Consider the following 19520-nt stretch of genomic DNA (forward strand, 5'->3'; position numbering starts at 1 on the left):
TGAATGATCACTTTATTCTGAATGAACTTCCAGAGGTTTTGTGAATTCAGGGTGCTAGAATAGGTTTAACAATTAATATTAAGATGCTAAGTCACTAAGGCTGGGAATAAAAGAAGATGAAATTGTGACAATGGGTAACCAAAAGATTGATCAGGTGGACAGCTTCACTTATCTTGGTAGCATCAAACAGTCCGTGGTAACAAACTGCAGTGAAGAGCGACCCGGCTCAATAGTAACCAAAACTCTAAAAAATGTAATTTTGATATCAATAGCTATATCAAAAAATTGCATCTTAATGCTGATTTTAAATATACAAGTTTCATCAAGTTAGTCTTACCCATCAAAAGTTACGAGTCTGAGAAAATTTGCCCTATTTAAGAAAATAGAGGGAAACACCCCCTATATTGTCATAGAATCTTAACGAACTATCAGATTCAGCGTATCAGAAAACCCTATTGTAGAAGTTTCAAGCTCCTATCTACAAAAATGTGGAATTTTGTATTTTTTGCCAAAAGGCAGATCACGGATGTTTTGTTTTTTTCCTAGGGGTAATCGTATCGACAAAGTGGTCCTAGAATCTTGCAACAGCGCTCATTCTAAAGGAAATGAAAAGTTTTAGTGCCCTTTTAAAGTGACCAAAAAAATTGGAGGGCACCTAGGCCCCCTTCCAAGCTCATTATTTTCCCAAAGTAACCAGATCAAAATTCTGAGATAGCCATTTTATTCAACGTAGTCAAAAAACCTTATAACTATGTCTTTGGGGACGACTTACTCCCCCACAGTCCCCGTGGGAGGGGCCACAAGTTACAAACTTTGACCAGTGCTTACATATAGTAATAGTTATTTGGAAGTGTACAGACATTTTCAGGGGGATTTTTAGGTTGGGGGGTTGAGAAGAGGGGGATATGTTGCAAGAAATTTCCTTGGAGGAATTTGTCATGGGGGAAGAAAATTTTCATGAGGGAGCACAGGATTTTCTAGCATTATTAAATAAAAAATGAAAAAACAACTATGAAAAAGTTTTTTCAACTGAAAGTAAGGAGAAGCATTAAAACTTAAAACGAACAGAAATTATTACGCATATGATGGGCTCACCTCCTCCTAATACCTTGCTATTTACGCTAAAGTATTTTTAGTAATTTCAACTATTTATTCTACGGATTTTGTGATTCAGGGGTCATTCTTAAGAAATTGGGACAAAATTTAAGCTTTAAAGTAAACAGCGAGGTACTGACGAAGGGGTGAACCCCTTCATATACGTAATAAAAACCTGAGAATACAAAAGTTCGTTACGTAAGCTAATTTGTAAGTTATGTATATCTTTTACTAATAAAAACATTCGTAGAAAAATTAAAAGTTTTAGTTTCCTTTTTAAGTAACCGAAAAATGGGAGGACAACTAGGCCTCCTCCCCCGCTCCTTTTTTCTCAAAATCATTCGATCAAACCTATGAGAAAGCCTTTTAGCAAAAAAAACAAATATGCATATTTTGTTTTATCTATTCCTCTGCGGAGAGCCAAAATCAAAACATGCATTGATTCAAAAACGTTCAGAAATTAAATACAAAAGTTCGTTACGTAAGCTAATTTGTAAGTTATGTATATCTTTTACTAATAAAACATTCGTAGAAAAATTAAAAGTTTTAGTTACCTTTTTAAGTAACCGAAAAATCGGAGGACAACTAGGCCTCCTCCCCCGCTCCTTTTTTCTCAAAATCATTCGATCAAAACTATGAGAAAGCCTTTTAGCAAAAAAATAAATATGCAAATTTTGTTTTATCTATTCATCTGCGGAGAGCCAAAATCAAAACATGCATTGATTAAAAAACGTTCAGAAATTAAATAAAAAAAGAACAAGTTTTTTTAACGGAAAATAAGGAGCGACATTAAAACTTAAAACGAATAGAAATTACTTCGTATATGAAAGGGACTTCCTCATCAACCCCCCGCTCTTTACGCTAAAGTTTTTTACTGTTTTAAAAAGTAGAGTTAAGAGAAAGAGTCAAACTTTAGCTTAAAGAGTGAGCGTTGATGAGGAAGCATCCCCTTTCATATACAAAGTAATTTCTGTTCGTTTTTAGTTTGAATGTCGCTCCTTATTTTCCGCTAAAAAAACTTGTTTTTTTTTTTAATTTAATTATTAGTAAAGACAGCTTTTAAAATTAGAATAGCCAGAACTCAAGGTGTTTTTTCACAGTTAGTTTGGAAGAAGTTTGGAAGAATAGGATGATAAGTCTGCCAACTAAGATTAGAGTTATGGATACTACAGTGATGACAGAAGTCAAATATGGCTCTAAAGCATGGGCACTCCGAAAAGCGGATGAACCTTTGCTAGATGTTTTCCGGAGCAATTACCTACGGATTGTTCAGGGTACCAGGCTGTCTGACTCTATTTCAAATAGTAGGTTGTACGAAAAGTGCGGCTCAATCCCATTTTCTAGGGCTATAATGAGAGAAAGGTTGAGAGGACTTGGGCACGTCCTGCGGATGAAAGATGAAATATTCTCTGAGGCCAACCTTACTTTCATACATAATGATGATAGAAGGTAATAAGCTTACCTAAGCTATGGATGTCAGGTGACTGATTTTTCTTCTAACGATAATTTCGATAGGACCTGTGCCTGTCATCATCAGGTTAATTCAAATTTCTTGCCGGAAAGTAAAATCACTAAATAAATAAAACTAAAAACACTGAAAAACACTAATTATGAGCCGAACCTGGAGTTATTGTTGTGCCATGGCCCGAATTTTGGTAGAGGCGTTGATGGCTGCTGTCCTGGTGGATCTTAAAGAGGTTGGGCCTTTAGGAAAGGGGTGGAGTCTTTTGTGAGTTTTCAATTTATGGGTGATTGGTTCCCAAATTTCGCTAATATGAAACTCACCATTGTCTTTATTGATGGCTGGTTTATTTTTAGCAATTTCCAAAGCTTCTCTGATTTTCTGCTTTAAGAGTTGTGGGACAATAGCAATAAGTTGGGCTTGGTCAAACTTAATGGAGTGGGAAGGGTTTTCAAAGATATGATGGGCCAATGCAGAGAAATTATCTTCCTCCTTTAGCTTTGTCTTTTTAAGGCAGGCATCAATGGAATCAGCATGTTCTTTTAATCGGTGATGTAGAGGTCTCATGGTACGACCTATATAGGTATCACCACAACTGCAAGGAATCTCATATACCCCTGGTGGATCTGAAGTAATCTTATCCTTGCCTTTGTTCAAGAAGGAGGAAATAGTCCTTCCAGAGGGAAAAAACACCTTAAAGCCAAGTTTAGTGAGTTTGGAACTTAAAATGTCAGTAATGCCCTTGATATAAGGTAATGACAAAAAGGGTTTATCATCTTCAATCTTAGGAGCGAAATTCTTGGTAATTCCACTCATCTTTCTCCTGAAAATAACCTTGTCAATGACTTTTCGTGGGTATCCGTTACCTATCAGAACATCTCTTATATAATCAAGTTCAGCCTTCAGCTCAAAATAAGAGGAGCACACCAGAATGCTCTATCAACCAACGAATAGACTACAGAATTTTTAACTATAGGGTGGTTATAGGAGTCATATCTCAGATATCTATCACTATGAGTTGGCTTTCTATACACACTCAAGTCCAACCTAGTTTCTCGTTTTGTAATGAGGACATCTAAGAAGGGTAAATTGCAGTTATTTTCAAGTTCAATGGTGAACTTAATATCTGGGTCCTGCTTGTTAAAAATATTGAGAAAGGATATTAATTTGTCTTGTGCCCCATTCCAAATTATTAAGCAATCGTCAACATATCTCATGTAGAGTTGGAGATACTTGAAGTCCTGTTTGAAGATATTAGTTTCAATATGTTGTAGAAACACCTCGCTAAGAACTGGTGCCAAGGCTGATCCCATTGGTATGCCCCAAATCTGTTTATAAGTTTGATGCCTGAAAGTAAAGTAAGCATTGCTGAGACATAAAGACGTGAGAGTAATGATTTCTGTGGAGTCCAAGCAAGTCAGTTCTCTCCAGGAACCATCCTTTTCTAAAGCTGATTGTAAAGCTGGTATAAGACGCGGCAAGGGTATGCTGGTAAATAAAGATACAACATCAAAACTGCACATTGTGGTATTCTCCCCAATGTTGATGCTATTTAGCTTATCAACTACTTCTTTAGTATTTCTTATTGTGTGCTTGCTGCTGAGGGTTATGGATCTTAAAATACCAGCCAAATATCTTTCCAACTTCTGTGTGGCTGAACCTACTGTTGAGATAATAGGTCTAAGGGGTATATCTGGTTTGTGAATTTTCGGTACACCATAAAATCTAGGAATGACTGGTCTGACAGGAAGGAGTGTTTGGTAAAGTTTATCATTAATCCTATTGGTAAGGCTGAGATTATCCAGAGCTTTTTTGACATTATCATAAGCAACCTTTACAGCATTAACGTCAACTTTTTCATACACTTTATTGTCACTCAAGAGGTTTAATGATTTGCTGACATACTCAGTCTCATTAAGGAACCCTCAGCAGCAAGCACACAATAAGAAATACTAAAGAAGTAGTTGATAAGCTAAATAGCATCAACATTGGGGAGAATACCACAATGTGCAGTTTTGATGTTGTATCTTTATTTACCAGCATACCCTTGCCGCGTCTTATACCAGCTTTACAATCAGCTTTAGAAAAGGATGGTTCCTGGAGAGAACTGACTTGCTTGGACTCCACAGAAATCATTACTCTCACGTCTTTATGTCTCAGCAATGCTTACTTTACTTTCAGGCATCAAACTTATAAACAGATTTGGGGCATACCAATGGGATCAGCCTTGGCACCAGTTCTTAGCGAGGTGTTTCTACAACATATTGAAACTAATATCTTCAAACAGGACTTCAAGTATCTCCAACTCTACATGAGATATGTTGACGATTGCTTAATAATTTGGAATGGGGCACAAGACAAATTAATATCCTTTCTCAATATTTTTAACAAGCAGGACCCAGATATTAAGTTCACCATTGAACTTGAAAATAACTGCAATTTACCCTTCTTAGATGTCCTCATTACAAAACGAGAAACTAGGTTGGACTTGAGTGTGTATAGAAAGCCAACTCATAGTGATAGATATCTGAGATATGACTCCTATAACCACCCTATAGTTAAAAATTCTGTAGTCTATTCGTTGGTTGATAGAGCATTTCTGGTGTGCTCCTCTGATTTTGAGCTGAAGGCTGAACTTGATTATATAAGAGATGTTCTGATAGGTAACGGATACCCACGAAAAGTCATTGACAAGGTTATTTTCAGGGGAAAGATGAGTGGAATTACCAAGAATTTCGCTCCTAAGATTGAAGATGATAAACCCTTTTTGTCATTACCTCATATCAAGGGCATTACTGACATTTTAAGTTCCAAACTCACTAAACTTGGCTTTAAGGTGTTTTTTCCCTCTGGAAGGACTATTTCCTCCTTCTTGAACAAAGGCAAGGATAAGATTACTTCAGATCCACCAGGGGTATATGAGATTCCTTGCAGTTGTGGTGATACCTATATAGGTCGTACCATGAGACCTCTACATCACCGATTAAAAGAACATGCTGATTCCATTGATGCCTGCCTTAAAAAGACAAAGCTAAAGGAGGAAGATAATTTCTCTGCATTGGCCCATCATATCTTTGAAAACCCTTCCCACTCCATTAAGTTTGACCAAGCCCAACTTATTGCTATTGTCCCACAACTCTTAAAGCAGAAAATCAGAGAAGCTTTGGAAATTGCTAAAAATAAACCAGCCATCAATAAAGACAATGGTGAGTTTCATATTAGCGAAATTTGGGAACCAATCACCCATAAATTGAAAACTCACAAAAGACTCCACCCCTTTCCTAAAGGCCCAACCTCTTTAAGATCCACCAGGACAGCAGCCATCAACGCCTCTACCAAAATTCGGGCCATGGCACAACAATAACTCCAGGTTCGGCTCATAATTAGTGTTGTTCAGTGTTTTTAGTTTTATTTATTTAGTGATTTTACTTTCCGGCAAGAAATTTGAATTAACCTGATGATGACAGGCACAGGTCCTGTCGAAATTATCGTTAGAAGAAAAATCAGTCACCTGACATTTATAGCTTAGGTAAGCTTATTACCTTCTATCATCATTATGGATGAAAGATGACAGATTGCCGAAGATTGTCCTTTTCGGCCAATCGTCTAGGACTAAACGGAAAGCAGGTATCTTCGGTTGGGGTAAGAGGATGTCATAAAGAAATATATAAAGGAAACTCAAACTTCCTGGGAGGATGTAAAGACGGAGGTTTTGAATAGATTGGGGTGGAGGAATAGTGTGCGTAGCTGTGTTGGCCTCAGACGGCTTGGTGCTGTGGTGAGTTGTTAGTAGTAGAAGCAGTATATGTATTTATATATATTGTTTTTGTTTTGTTTTATTTTTTGCATTATAAACCAATTGTTACTGAAAATTCAGCTAAAAACAAAATAATAGAAAAAACAAAAATTGTCTAACTTTTTTACACTCTAGGGCCAAAAGGGGCCAGACCTTTTTAGAAAGTAGCTTAAAAAAAATGATAAGACTCTTTGAAACTTTTATTCACCTAGATCTTGCATTTTATTTTTAAATATCAAACCAATTTTCTTTCTGAAAGTGATTGTGTACCCTATAATGGTTTCTTTAAAAAGTGGTTGTCTATACTATTACGTAAGTACCTTCAAATATTTTTAATTTAATTACCTCTACAAACATAAATAACATATCTGGAGCAATTCAGCCCATTCAAGGAGACGATTCCTTGTAGATGTTCAATCTTCTGCTCGCATGTGCAAATACTTGCTTATTTTATGATTAATAACACACAAACGCCTAAATCTGTTGTCAAAGTTAGTTTATTTTTGAAATGCCAGGCGTTTTTTTCTATCTAATATGTGTTCAGAATACAAAGAACTTAAAGAGAGAAAAATGATATTTATTTTCGTTTTATGAAAATAGGCTTGCTTATTCTTGAAATAATAACAGAAAAATAGCTTAACCTGTTGTCAAAAATAAAATTTGTTTCAGTAAAGCGACAATAATGCAGTAAGTTTTAGACTTTTACTGTTAGGGAAGGTCTTTAATGTAGAGATTTTTGTTCGTTTTAAGCTTTATTGCATATTCAATTCAAGTCTCGTTTTTTTTATTTATCATTTGTATTAGTATATGTTTTATGTTCGTTTGCTATAATTGTTCATCTAATTTCTGTTCGTTTTGGGTTTCATTTATTCTTTAATTTTAAAGACCCTTTTTCTTTTTAAGATTGGTTTTTAAGTTTTCTTAAGATATTCAATTTAAGTTTTACTCGTTTTAAGATTAAATTTCGATTGGATGCGTAGGGGGAAAAGAGGGCGTTGGGGAGGACTTATTGCCCACCAATCACTTTTGGCTCTTAAAATAGGGAACCACTACTTTCAGTTTCCAATCAAATGAGAATCCCCCAAAGTTTATACGACCACTGCTTCCATTGAAATCTTACATGCCTCTGGGTTATAATTTACAGCCCAAACCCCCTAGCTCTGTGGTGCTTTATCAACCCCGGGGGTGTTGTTATGCGATCTTTGGAAAAGTTTAAACAAAATCCTTATTTTAAAATTTTGAAGTGATTTGTTTGGGGAAAAGATAGCGAGGGGGTGCTAAAAAAAGTAAAAGTAAGTAAGACGGCACTAGACACAAAGTCCAAACCGGCGGTGCTGAACTCTGTCTCATGGCCCTTCAGCCAGAAAGTGCAACGGGGGGCTGGAGGCCAAACATCCTATGTGGTTGTGCTAGGGTTGTGCTTAGTAGAGGGTGCTACTTGCCCTCTACTAACTTTTAACTCTGAAAAAGGAATTAGAACTGTCAGCCCCAAATCAAATAAGTCTCCTCCAAACTATATACGATCAACAATTTCTATAAAATCCTGATATACTCCTGAGGCATAACTTCTTATCCTTACCCATGGGCTCTGGGGTTTCGTGTCAACCTCGAAGACATTGTTAAATGGCCTTTGGAACATTTTGAGCAAAATGGCTACCTTAGGAGTTCGATTGGATACATTTGGGGTGGGGGGATCTAGTTGCCTTCCTATCAATTTTGACTCTTGAAAAGGGAACTAGAAGTTTCAATTTCCAATTAAACGAGCCTCCTCTAAAGTTTGTACAACCGGCTTTTCTATTAAAAGAACCTTACGCATGTTTATATAATTTTTCGACTATTTTGAACAAAAGGACTATCTCAAAATTTCGATCGGATGCACTTGGGGATAAGAGGGCATTAAAGGGGGGGGATGTTATCGTCTGATTACTTTTGACTCTTAAAATAGGGAACTAGAATTTTCAGTTTCCAATGAAATGGGTATCCTTCATAGATTTTACGAGCACCTTTCCATAAAAACCCTATATGCCCCCAGATTAAAACTAACAATCGATACCCCCGGGCTCTGCAGGGTCACGTCAAACCTGGAGGCATTGTTGTATGATCTTTGGGCAATCTTGAAGAAAATGGCTATGTAAAATTTTCGATCAGATGCATTTGGGTAAAAGAAGACATCGGGTGAATATTGCCCTATGATTACTTTTTACTCTTAAAATATAAACTAGAACTCTCAGTTTCCCATCAAATGAGCCTTCTTCAAAGTTTATACGACCACCCCTTCAGTAAAAATCATATATGCCACCGAGCCATAACTTACCACCCTTGCCTCTGATATCCCTACGCTCTGGGGGGCTGTGTCAACTCCAGAGACGTTGTTTCATGACACCTTAACTATTTTGATCAAAAACCTATCTTAAAATTTGGATCAGATGCATTTAGAGAAACCAGCGTAGGGGGAGGGGAGGGGGCTAGCTGCACTCCGATCACTCTTGACTCAGAAATAGAACTAGAAAATCCAATTTTCAATCATACAAACCCCCTCCAAAGTTTATACGACCACTCTTTCCATAGAAACCTTTTTATGCCCCAGGGCATTACATGTACCACTTGTCCCCAGGCTCTGGGGAGTTGTGTCAGCCCTGGCGTTTTATTCATATGATATTTGGACTATTTTGAACAGACCAACCATCTTAAAATTGAATCGGAAGTATTAAGGGAAAAGAGATCGTGAAGGGGGGGGGTGCGGTTGCCCTCAGATCACTTTGACTCTTAGAAAGGGAACTAGAACTTTCAATTTCTACTTAAATGACTCCCCTCAGGAGTTTATACGAGTCTATAGAGGAGTCTATAAAACCCTTATATGCCCCCGGGCATAACTTTCAACACGTAACCCTGGGCTCTAGGGGTTTTTGTCGACCCCGGAGTTCTTATTATCTAATCTTTCAGCCTTTTTAAACAAGTTGAGTACCTCAAATTTTGATCCAATACTATTTGGGAAAAAGGGCGTGTGTGGGGGGGGGGGTTTAGTTGCCATCAGATCACTTTTGACTCTTCAAAAGAGAACTAGAACTTTCAATTTGCAATCAAATGAGTCCCCTTTAAAGTTTATGGGAACAACCCCTCCGTAGAATCCTTATATACCTCTGGGGCATAACTTCCAACCCGTGCCCCTGGATGCATGGGTTGTGTTGACCGTGCAAATGTTTTATCTGATGTTTGAGATATTTTGAACAAAATGGCTCTCTCAAAACTTTGATTGGATGCATTTGGGGAAAAGAGGGTCCAGGGGTCTAATTGCCCTCCAATCATTTTCGACATTTAAAAAGAGAACTTGATTTCCTTCCATATTTATTTAATTTCAATCAAATGATTTTAATTTCCAATCAAATGAGCCCTCTCCGAAATTTATACGACCGCCCCTTCCATAAGACCCTTATATGCGCCGGGGGCATAACTTTCAACATGTACCCTCGGGCTCTGGGGGATATAAAAAATTCTGGGGGATTTTTTATTTGATCTTTGAGCTATTTTGAACAAAATTGCTATCTTAAAATGTGTATAGTTGTTCTCCGCTAATTTTTCACTATTAAAAAGCACATTTGAACTTCCGATTACCAACCGAATGAACCCCGTCCGACGTTTAGACGATCACGTTTTCCACATGAAAAAAACGTGCCTTTAAGAAAAAAAAATATCGAATCCTTATGGGATTTACTATAGGCAACGCTATAACGTTGCCTCTGATCTAAGCCTTCATTTATACTGGTATAACGTGTAGTGTTGATTAAGTGTTTCAATAATTTAATAAGAAAAATAGTAAAACCGCTTGCCCATAAATCAATTTGAAGCCCATCCTAGGATAAATACAGCTATGAAAAAGTAATAAAAATGTCATACATCCTTCCATATATAAGTAATTCTAGTTTATTATAAATGTTCGAAGATGCTAGAGTTTTTTCTCTATAATTGCCATTGTTTTTGTGATTACCTGAATAATTACTTACTTAATTGTTCTTTAGCTGTGAGAAACGGGTCGTAAATTGACGAACGGTTAATATCACCAGAAATCTAATTGTCGTTTTTGGCCAAATAAAATTGAATAGCGACATTAAAATTGTACACAAACAAAAATTATCATATTTGTGAGTGGCCTCCTCCCCCCCTCATGTTCCACCTTTTACGTAAAGTTTTATGGTGCTTCTCCGAAAGTCGTTTCTAGGGCAAAATATATAGCTAGTTGGTAATTGCAGGTGTTCTGTTTCCTGGTTTTCTTTCTGATAGGACACATTTCTTACTGATTTTCTATAATTTTCTATAATACTGATTTCTGATTTTCTATAAGCGCCATTGTAAGCCCTTACATGTCAGCCATACCATTGTGAGCCCTTGTCTTTCTTATGGCTTTGTTTTGCGATCGTGTAACTTTTATTCAAATCTTAGAGGACAAGTTCTATAGAATAAAGCGGTTCTATTGCTGGTAAATTATGTCGAAGGAGCTAATGACACAGCATCTTATTTCAAGCGTTTTTGAGAGTGCTTAAAGTAGGACAAATTTTTGATAACCAAGCTCTAATTTTTGCATATCAATGTTGTAATAAAGTGTGTCCTTCAGCTTTCAGTCAGTTCCTTCGTTTTAATAGTACCCTTCACAAACATATAATCTCTCAAGCGAGTATCGAAACACCACACGCGCTGTCTTTACTAATTATTTTGCACTGCGGAAATTGGAGCATTATTGTCAATAGCATTTGGAGGACTGAACATAGTGGTTTATTTATAAATAGATTAAAAAGGCATTTCTCTAGGGATGAAATATAGCTATTCAGTCTTTTTATAACAATTTCTTTTTATGAATAGTGTTTGTTGATAGAGATCATTTTTGTTTTAGTCGTTTTACTTTAGTCTTTTTACACTCACTTTGATGAAAACTAGATTGGGGGCTGAGCTAAGGTGGCTAACCAACAGCCTAATCGAATTTCGACTAATCTCCATATTAAAGCTAATAAAAAGGGATTCAAGTAATACCTTGAACCTCTCCATGGTCTTTGGAATCTTCAACCATTCTCAAGTTATCTTCCCCCTTTTATCATCAAGTCTATCTCTCCAACCAATCTACTTGTATTTTTAACACAGTAAATACATCTTATCTCGTTTGTGCGGAAAATACCCTTTTTATCAGCTGGACTCTTTTGAAAGAAAGGCCCTCTATACGTTTAAATGGTGGCATAAGACATCACATGATTGGACCTCTTATAGTCCTTCTTAAATGTGAATATCTGTCATTTAATTTTAGTACTATGACTCCCTTAGGCTGTGTATGTTTTTCCAATTCTGACACTTTCTTCTGTTCGGTTGCTGGGAATTAATATTATTAAAACACTGAAATCTTTCCAGACTTTCCCTTCACTGATTGCAAAAAGAAAATTCAATTAAGTTGTTCCGAAATTACTGCAAATTGATGTAGGTACGAAAAAAGTATCGTACTAAATTATGTGTTTTTTTTTATGGACCATTTGGTGTTGTTTCTTACTGGTTATTAAATAAAAAAACAAGTTTTTTTAGCTGAAAGTAAGAAGCGACATTAAAACTTAAAATTAACAGAAATTACTTCGTATATGAAAGGGGCTGCTTCCTCATCAACGCCCCGCTCTTTACGCTAAACCTTGACTCTTTCTCTCAACTCTGCTTTTTAAAACAGTAAAAACTTTAGCGTAAAGAGCGGGGCGTTGATGAGGAAGCAGCCTTCATTTTACAGAACTGTAACTAAGGAGCAACTCGGCTCAATAGTAACCGAAACTCAACAAAACGGAATTTTGATACCAATAGATACATCAAAAGAATTGGATTTCTATGCTCATTTAAATATATAAGTTCTATTAAGTTTAGTCTTTCCCATCAAAGGATATTATCCCGAGAAAATATCCCTGATTTTCGCAAAATGGGGAGACACCATTAGGTTCAGCATATCAGAGAACCCTACTGTAGAGGTTTTAAGCTCCTATCTTTAAAAATGTGGAATTTTGTACTTTTCGCCAGAAGAGAGATTACGGATACGGGTTTATTATTTTGTTTGTTTGTTTTCTCCATAGGTGACTATATTTACCCAGTGGGCCTAGAAAATTGGGAAAGGGCCCATTCTAACGGAAATAAAAAGTTCTAGTGGCCTTTTTGTGACCAAACATTGAAGGGCAACTAGGCCCCCTCCCATGCCACTTTTTTCCTAACTTGTCAGATAAAAAATTCTGAGATAGCTATTTTTTCAGTATAGTTGAAAAGCCTAATAACTATGCCTTTGGCGGTAACATGGCCCCTCAAGAGTCCCTGGGGAAAGGTCTTTAACTTATAAAATTTGCCCATTATTTACGTATAGCATTTTTTATTGAGAACTATACCCACATTTTCCGGTTGGGGAGGGGAAGACAATTTTTTGCTGGGGAGCTTTGCACGGGGAGAATTTTGCATGGACAGTGAATTTTCTAGGGGATAAACTTGTATACTGGGTAAATTCAGGAGAAATTGTTTACTGATTTGTCTGAATTCCTATAAGAAAACTTTTTTCTTTGTCTTCTTTCTCTTTACTGGCTCAATTTCACAAGTGGAAGTGTTACGGGTAATTTTCCGGGGTAAATTTTCACCAGGATTGAATTGTCCAGAGGATATTTCCGCAGGGAGGGGGATTTTTCCACGAAGGGGGAGCCAGGTTTCCTGGCTTTATTTAAAAAAAAGACCAGAAATTAAATAAAAACAAACAAATTTTTTCAACTGAAAGTAAGGAGAAATATTAAAATTTAAAACAAACAGTAATTATTAAGTAAACAGGAGGATTGCTCCCTCCTCAACCCCTAACTCTTTACGCTAAAGTTTAAATTTTGTCCCAAAACCTTTAAAAACAACTCCTGGAATACAGGGTTCGTTTGATTTGAGAACAGTAAGAAACTTTTTACAAATGCCTAAAATTGTTGGGTAAAGAGCTAGGTATCGAGGAGTGGGCAAGCCCCCTCGCATACGTAATAATTTATGTTCGTTTTGAGTTTTAATATTGCTCTTTGCTTTAAGTTAAAACAACTTTTTTTTTTTTTAATCACACAATTGGACTTTTTTCCGGGTTGGAGTTGCCTAGAGTATCTATCCGTTAAAAAGGGGATTTTCACGGAAGGATTTTACCGTGGGGGAGTTTTCCACAGGATAAATTATCCAGAGGGGGAATTTCCTACGGCAACAACTTTCTACTAGGGGCGGCGTATTTGCAAGAAAAATTTGCACGGAGGAGGGAAATTCCGGGATGACTAAAAAAATCTTTTGTACTGAGTCTTTGCCAATTGAAAGTGCGATTAGAAAAATTTTTCACTTGGAACCGTCCGCAAGAAATTTTTCAGTGGGAATTTCTTAGCTAGGACCAAATTCTCTGGGAAGAATTTTCTGGCGGGGTGGGGATTTTACGTCGGAATAACTTTCCATGCAGGGATTTTCTGTGGGGAGAAGGATTTTTCGATGAGGGAGGAGCCATATTTCCCAGCATTATTTAAAGACGATCAGAAATTAAAAAAAACTTTTCCAATTGAAAGTAAGGAGCTCTCTGAGCCAAAATTCGACTTTTTCCCCAGTTCTTTAAGAATGAATCCTGAAACACACGAGTCTTTAACTTTTATTTAAAGTTACAGCAAAACCTGATTGTTGAAAGTGATGTATGGAGAAGGCTGCAGCCCACTCATATAATTATCAAATTTTGTTAATTTTCAGTCGGAAAAAACTTGTTTTTTTTTTGTTTAATTTTATGGAGCGTCAAGTGAGTCTATAGAGGCAAATTAAGCAAAAAAATTGCCTATATGAACAATTTACTTGGCATAGACTTGTAGTGGCAATTTACTTGGTGTCGTGTAGTGGCGAATGCACCACTACGTGACGTTATATTATGGCCTTGGAAACTATGAAGCTCGGAAGCTTCCTAGTTTTCGAAGCAGTACCAATAGTTACCGTTAGTGATAGTACAGAGGCCGAAGCCGTAAATGTTCAAAAGAGGTCCTGTTCTAGTATAGTTTAAAGACATGGCGCTCTTCTGTAATCAGAGGAAAGTGCCGATATCTGGCATTACTTCCTGTCAAACAGCAATTTTTAGCTAAACTATAATAAAAATGTTTTACATTAAAAATTAAACTATCTGGTTTTTAATAATTTTTTAATTATAAATTGCTGTTTAAGTTTTCACTTAATTTAATTCAAACAACTAGACTTCATTTTTCCTTTCCTTGTTACTTTAGCAGCACCGAAGTACCAAAAGTAATAACTTTGGATGTAGTTATAGTAGCATAATCGCTATTTTTTTTTTTTTTTTGAGATTAGACTACCCATACTTCTACGCTATTTAAAGGAAAATATGAGTATAGAACAGGATTCTCCTAAAATTGCAACTCTCGAAGGTCGAATTTTTCGTCTATTAAAAATGCATAAAGTTATTCATTAGAAATGGAAGTTGTTCCTGTAGGTGAAAGATAAAGTTAGTAAAAGTGATATTAAACAGTAGGGATTAAAAAGTCTAAAGTTGCTGAGTGAAGAGGGGGCTGTAGCTGCTCTTTCAAGTGAGCTCTCTAATATTATATGGTTAAAAGGACGTTATGTGAGATTACAGAAAAAAAACATGATTACAGAGCATGAGTACATGAGTACGACATTATATTATGGCCTTGGAAACTAGGACGCTCGGAAGCTTTTTAATTTAAAGTCGACTGGCTTCTTCAGAATTTTTGTTCGGTAGCATCTTCGCCTTCTTCAGGAAAAACTTTTTGTTTTAAGCCACAAAGTGGCAGACAATTCCATTTTACGTTTTCTCTTGACATCTTCTTTCCTACTTAGAAAGGGCAATTGGATTTCCAACATCCATTTTACTGAATGCCCTCCCTGTTTTATAAGACCTACTTGTGGGATAAAATCACCCTTGAGGAAAAGCCCGCACCTTTTAACCATATCCCTCGAAAAAAAACATTTTCTTAAATACAAAGGTAAACAAAAGAGGACAACTCAACGGCGAAAAGGCAGGGTATACAGGATAAAGTACTTTCTCCTTGTCTACTCAATTTTACATGTGGAGATGTTAAAAGGAATTATATCCGGGGCAAATTTATGCCGGATTGGATCTTTTCTAGAGCTTATCTTGAGAATTGTCTAGAGAAATTTCCATGGGGGGGGGGGGGGGGTTCCACGGCATATCCCTCGAAAAAAAACATTTTCTTAAATACAAAGGTAAATAAAAGAGGACAACTCAACAGCGAAAAGGCAGGGTATATAGGATAAAGTACTTTCCCCTTGTCTACTCAATTTTACATGTGGAGATGTTCAAAGGAATTACATCCGGGGCAAATTTATGCCGGATTGGATCTTTTCTACAGCTTGTCTTGAGAATTGTCTAGAGAAATTTTCCATTGGGGGGGGGGGGGGTCCACGGCATATTCCTCGAAAAAAACATTTTCTTAAATACAAAGGTAAATAAAAGAGGACAACTCAACAGCGAAAAGGCAGGGTATATAGGATAAAGTAATTTCCCCTTGTCTACTTAATTTTACATGTGGAGATGTTCAAAGGAATTATATCCGGGGCAAATTTATGCCGGATTGGATCTTTTCTAGAGCTTATCTTGAGAATTGTCTAGAGAAATTTTCAATGGGGGGGGGGGGGGGTCCACGGCAGAAAATCTCTATGGGTTAATTTTCCAAAGGATAAATTTTCCATGGAGGAACATTCTGCTGGAGCAACTTTTCCACTGGAGCTTGGGTGGTGGTTCTCTAGGAAAAATTTTACACGGAGGGGAATTTCGGACATAATTTGGAAAATAATCAGAAATTAAAATCTTCTTAAAATAAAATTGTGAAAAAGAAAAATTTTTCAGGCGGGATCGTCTTTAGAATTGACTGGGGTGATTTTATAGAAGATACATAGGAGGAACTTACCAATGAGGGATTCTCCGTGGATGGAGGAAAATTTTCATGGAGGAGGAGCCAGTTTCCCAGGCATTTTTCAAAAAACGATAAGTTTCTGAGACTAAAAAAAAAATGAATGCTCACCATTTTTATTATCATCAAAGAAGGCACCAAAGAAAAATTCAGGGTATTTCCTTTCCCTGTATGTGTAGGTCTTTTATGTACGCTTAGAATATTTCTACAACAAAAAGGAAGAAGTCGCACCGAAGTACCCATGTTGCAGGCTTAATTCAAAAATATTCCTTAGAATTAAGACAGATTTGGGTACAAATCTACCTCCCCCTTTTATACATATCTGAAGGCTCACTAAAATTTTTTTTTATCTTTTGGACAACATTTTTTTTACATCTCTCTTCTGTATACACCTGTACATTACAGAAGCTTTGAAAAAAGTTGAAAAGCAGAGGGCTAATGATCATCTCCCTCACATTTAAAAGAGCTTTGTAACAAGCATGTTTAAGAAGAAACTATAGGGTTTAAGTTCAGGTTCCTTTTATTACCAATATACTTCGATTCAATATAATACGATAAGCAAAAATATCTTAAAGGGCTCAATGGTCCGTTATTTGGAAAAAAAAAATCTTGTGATATATTTAGATTCCACTCATCAATCCCCAATTGAATACAACCGGTCTTCACACCACCTACATCAAAAAATGCTAAAAAAAAATTCTACACACACAGAAGAAAAAGAGTTAATCGTACTCTTATAAAATACTCGCAATAGCTATACTAGGACATCTTCTCAAATTAAGTTATTAATTTTTTAATGCGATGAACTCACACCACCCAAATCGAAAAAAAAATAACATCTTTCTAAATAATTAAACCTAAAATAATTAATCAATATAAATAACCGATCAATAATATAACTTATTTTAATTTAATTTAAGAGTGATTTTTGTCAATATATTAAATAAAAATCTAAATCTCTAAACTCTAATCTCTTTTTTATTAAAAATAAAAAAGAAACATGAAAACTTTAAATAAACATGAATTTTTACGTATATTAAAAAATGAAAAAAATGATGGTCAAATTCTACACACACAGAAGAAAAAGAGTTAATCGTACTCTTATAAAATACTCGCAATAGCTAGGCTATACTAGGACATCTTCTCAAATTAAGTTATTAATTTTTTACTGCGATGAACTTCGGTACTGGTAACTACTAGAAAAAATGAGCAGTTTGTGCCCTTTTGGTCTGAAAACGGCAATTAAAGCACTTGTAATAAGCATTTCTCGATTTATGAGCTGTTTCTCACAGCAAAAGAACAATTAGATAAGTAGTTATTCAGGCAAGTACAAGAACAATGATAATTACTGAGAAATTTTTTAGTATCTTTAAAGCTCTAGAATTAAGTGAAATTACTTCCAAAATGAAGGAGGTATGACTTTTTGTTCACATTTTAAAAATTGTATGTTGGTGGGCATTAAAAACACACATTTACTTTTTATTTATGATAATTGATTTTACTTTTTTGCTTATTAAATATTTTGAGGTTTCATATTCAGATACGTACTAAAATAAAGGAATAAGTAAGTAGTGAAGTTAAAACAGCTAGTGCAATTTGGAAAAGAAAACGCTTATAGAGGAAGCTTATTTTCAGATGTATAACCCAGAGTTGGAAGAACTAGAAAAAATTCAATAGAGCAGAAAAATAAGCCAAATTGAGTGGTGAAATTTTTATTATATGAATAAAAAGGGATATAAAAAAATTTCTTCGGAAAGCGCTCATGAGGGGAAATTAAATCCCGGTGGCAAAATTAGACCTGGAGCTGGCAACTCAAGTTCTGTGTTCTTAGGGTTCTTTGACTTTTTGGGAACTTTGTGTTGTTTTAGATGATCATCTGAAGAGGATTGTCACTTTTGCATTTTTTTTTTTTTTTTTTTTTTTTTTTTTTTTTTTTTTTTTTTTTTTTTTTTGCTAGGGTGATAGTACTGAAGCCGAAGTCGTAGATATTCAAAAGAGTTCTTATTCCTTCCTGTCAAAGAACAATTTTGGGCTAAAATGTAGCTAAAATAAAAATGTTTTCCATTAAAAATTGAACTATCTTGTTTTTCATAATTGTTTAAACATAAATTGCTGCGTAAGTTCTCACTTAAACAATTCAAATAATGAGACTTCGTTTTTTTTCCTTGTTACTTTAGCAGCATCGAAGCACCAAAATTAATAACTTGGGATGAAGTTATAGTAGCATGATTGCAAAAAAAGATAATTTCGCAAAACAGGAAAACATCAGTACAGAAAAGGATTCTCCTTAAATTGCAACTCTCGAAGGTTTTGCAAAAAAGGAAAACATGAGTATAGAACAGGATTCTCCTAAAATTGCAACTCTTGAAGATTTCGCAAAAAAGGAAAACATGAGTACAGAACAGGATTCTCCTAAAATTGCAATCCTCGAAGGTTTCACGAAAAAGATTTTTCATCTATTAAATATGTATATTGCTGTTCATTAGAAATGAAAATTGTTCATTTAGGTGAAACATAAAGCTAGTGAAAGTGATATTACACAGGTGGAATTAGGAAAAGTATGAAGTTGCTGAGAGGAGGGGGAGTTGTAGCCACTCTTACAATTGAATTTTCTAAGATTATATGGTGAAAAAGATGCTATGTGAGATTACAGAAAAAAACAGGCATACAGAGCAAAGCTATCAGTGAAATTACAACCCCGGATGTTTCACACAAAAAAAATATTTGCAGAGAGGGGAGGGTCATAGTCGATCTTATAGTTAGCTCTTTAAGAGCATGAGATGAAAAAGATGCTACGGGAGTAAAAAATGTGGGTGTGTTTGGAACAGAGTTCTAAGATAATCCTAAAGTCCAGAAATTGCACCTAAGAAGACTTGCTGTTAAGAGCATAATTTGCTCACTTGAAGCACCACGGACAGTGAAGGTGTAATATGATTGATTTTTTTGATTTGGTAAGAGGAAACAGCCATTTATATCTTAACGTTATGCTATGTATATGCTATATTGCATATATTCTATATATGCTTTATATATGCTATATATGTCGTCAAGCTTATCACATTATTATTTCAAAGAATCAAATATGAAACACTGACAAAATGTGATACCGCCTTTAAACCCTCATAATTTTCAAACAACCAAAAAAATAATCTTAGGAAATCATATTTTTCAGATATGAATAGACCTAAGATGGATCTAGGGGGCATTTTTTTTCTTTTTATATCGT

At 35.7% G+C, this 19520-nt stretch overlaps 2 protein-coding genes across 2 annotated transcripts; one reads left to right on the forward strand and one right to left on the reverse strand.

Moving 5' to 3' along the window:
* Window positions 1-3459: 3459 nt before the first annotated feature.
* On the reverse strand, window positions 3460-4693 carry LOC136026830 (uncharacterized). Its single transcript, XM_065703533.1, has 2 exons — window positions 4603-4693; window positions 3460-4481 (listed from the first exon to the last, which is right to left on the reverse strand). The coding sequence occupies exons 1-2, from the start codon at window positions 4691-4693 to the stop codon at window positions 3460-3462; spliced, it is 1113 nt and encodes a 370-aa protein (XP_065559605.1).
* A 79-nt stretch (window positions 4694-4772) lies between these two features.
* LOC136026831 (uncharacterized) lies at window positions 4773-18858 on the forward strand. Its single transcript, XM_065703534.1, has 2 exons — window positions 4773-5618; window positions 18802-18858. The coding sequence occupies exons 1-2, from the start codon at window positions 4773-4775 to the stop codon at window positions 18856-18858; spliced, it is 903 nt and encodes a 300-aa protein (XP_065559606.1).
* Window positions 18859-19520: the final 662 nt, after the last annotated feature.

This window comes from Artemia franciscana, chromosome 5 (genome assembly GCF_032884065.1).
Source record: "Artemia franciscana chromosome 5, ASM3288406v1, whole genome shotgun sequence".
NCBI lineage: Eukaryota > Metazoa > Arthropoda > Branchiopoda > Anostraca > Artemiidae > Artemia > Artemia franciscana.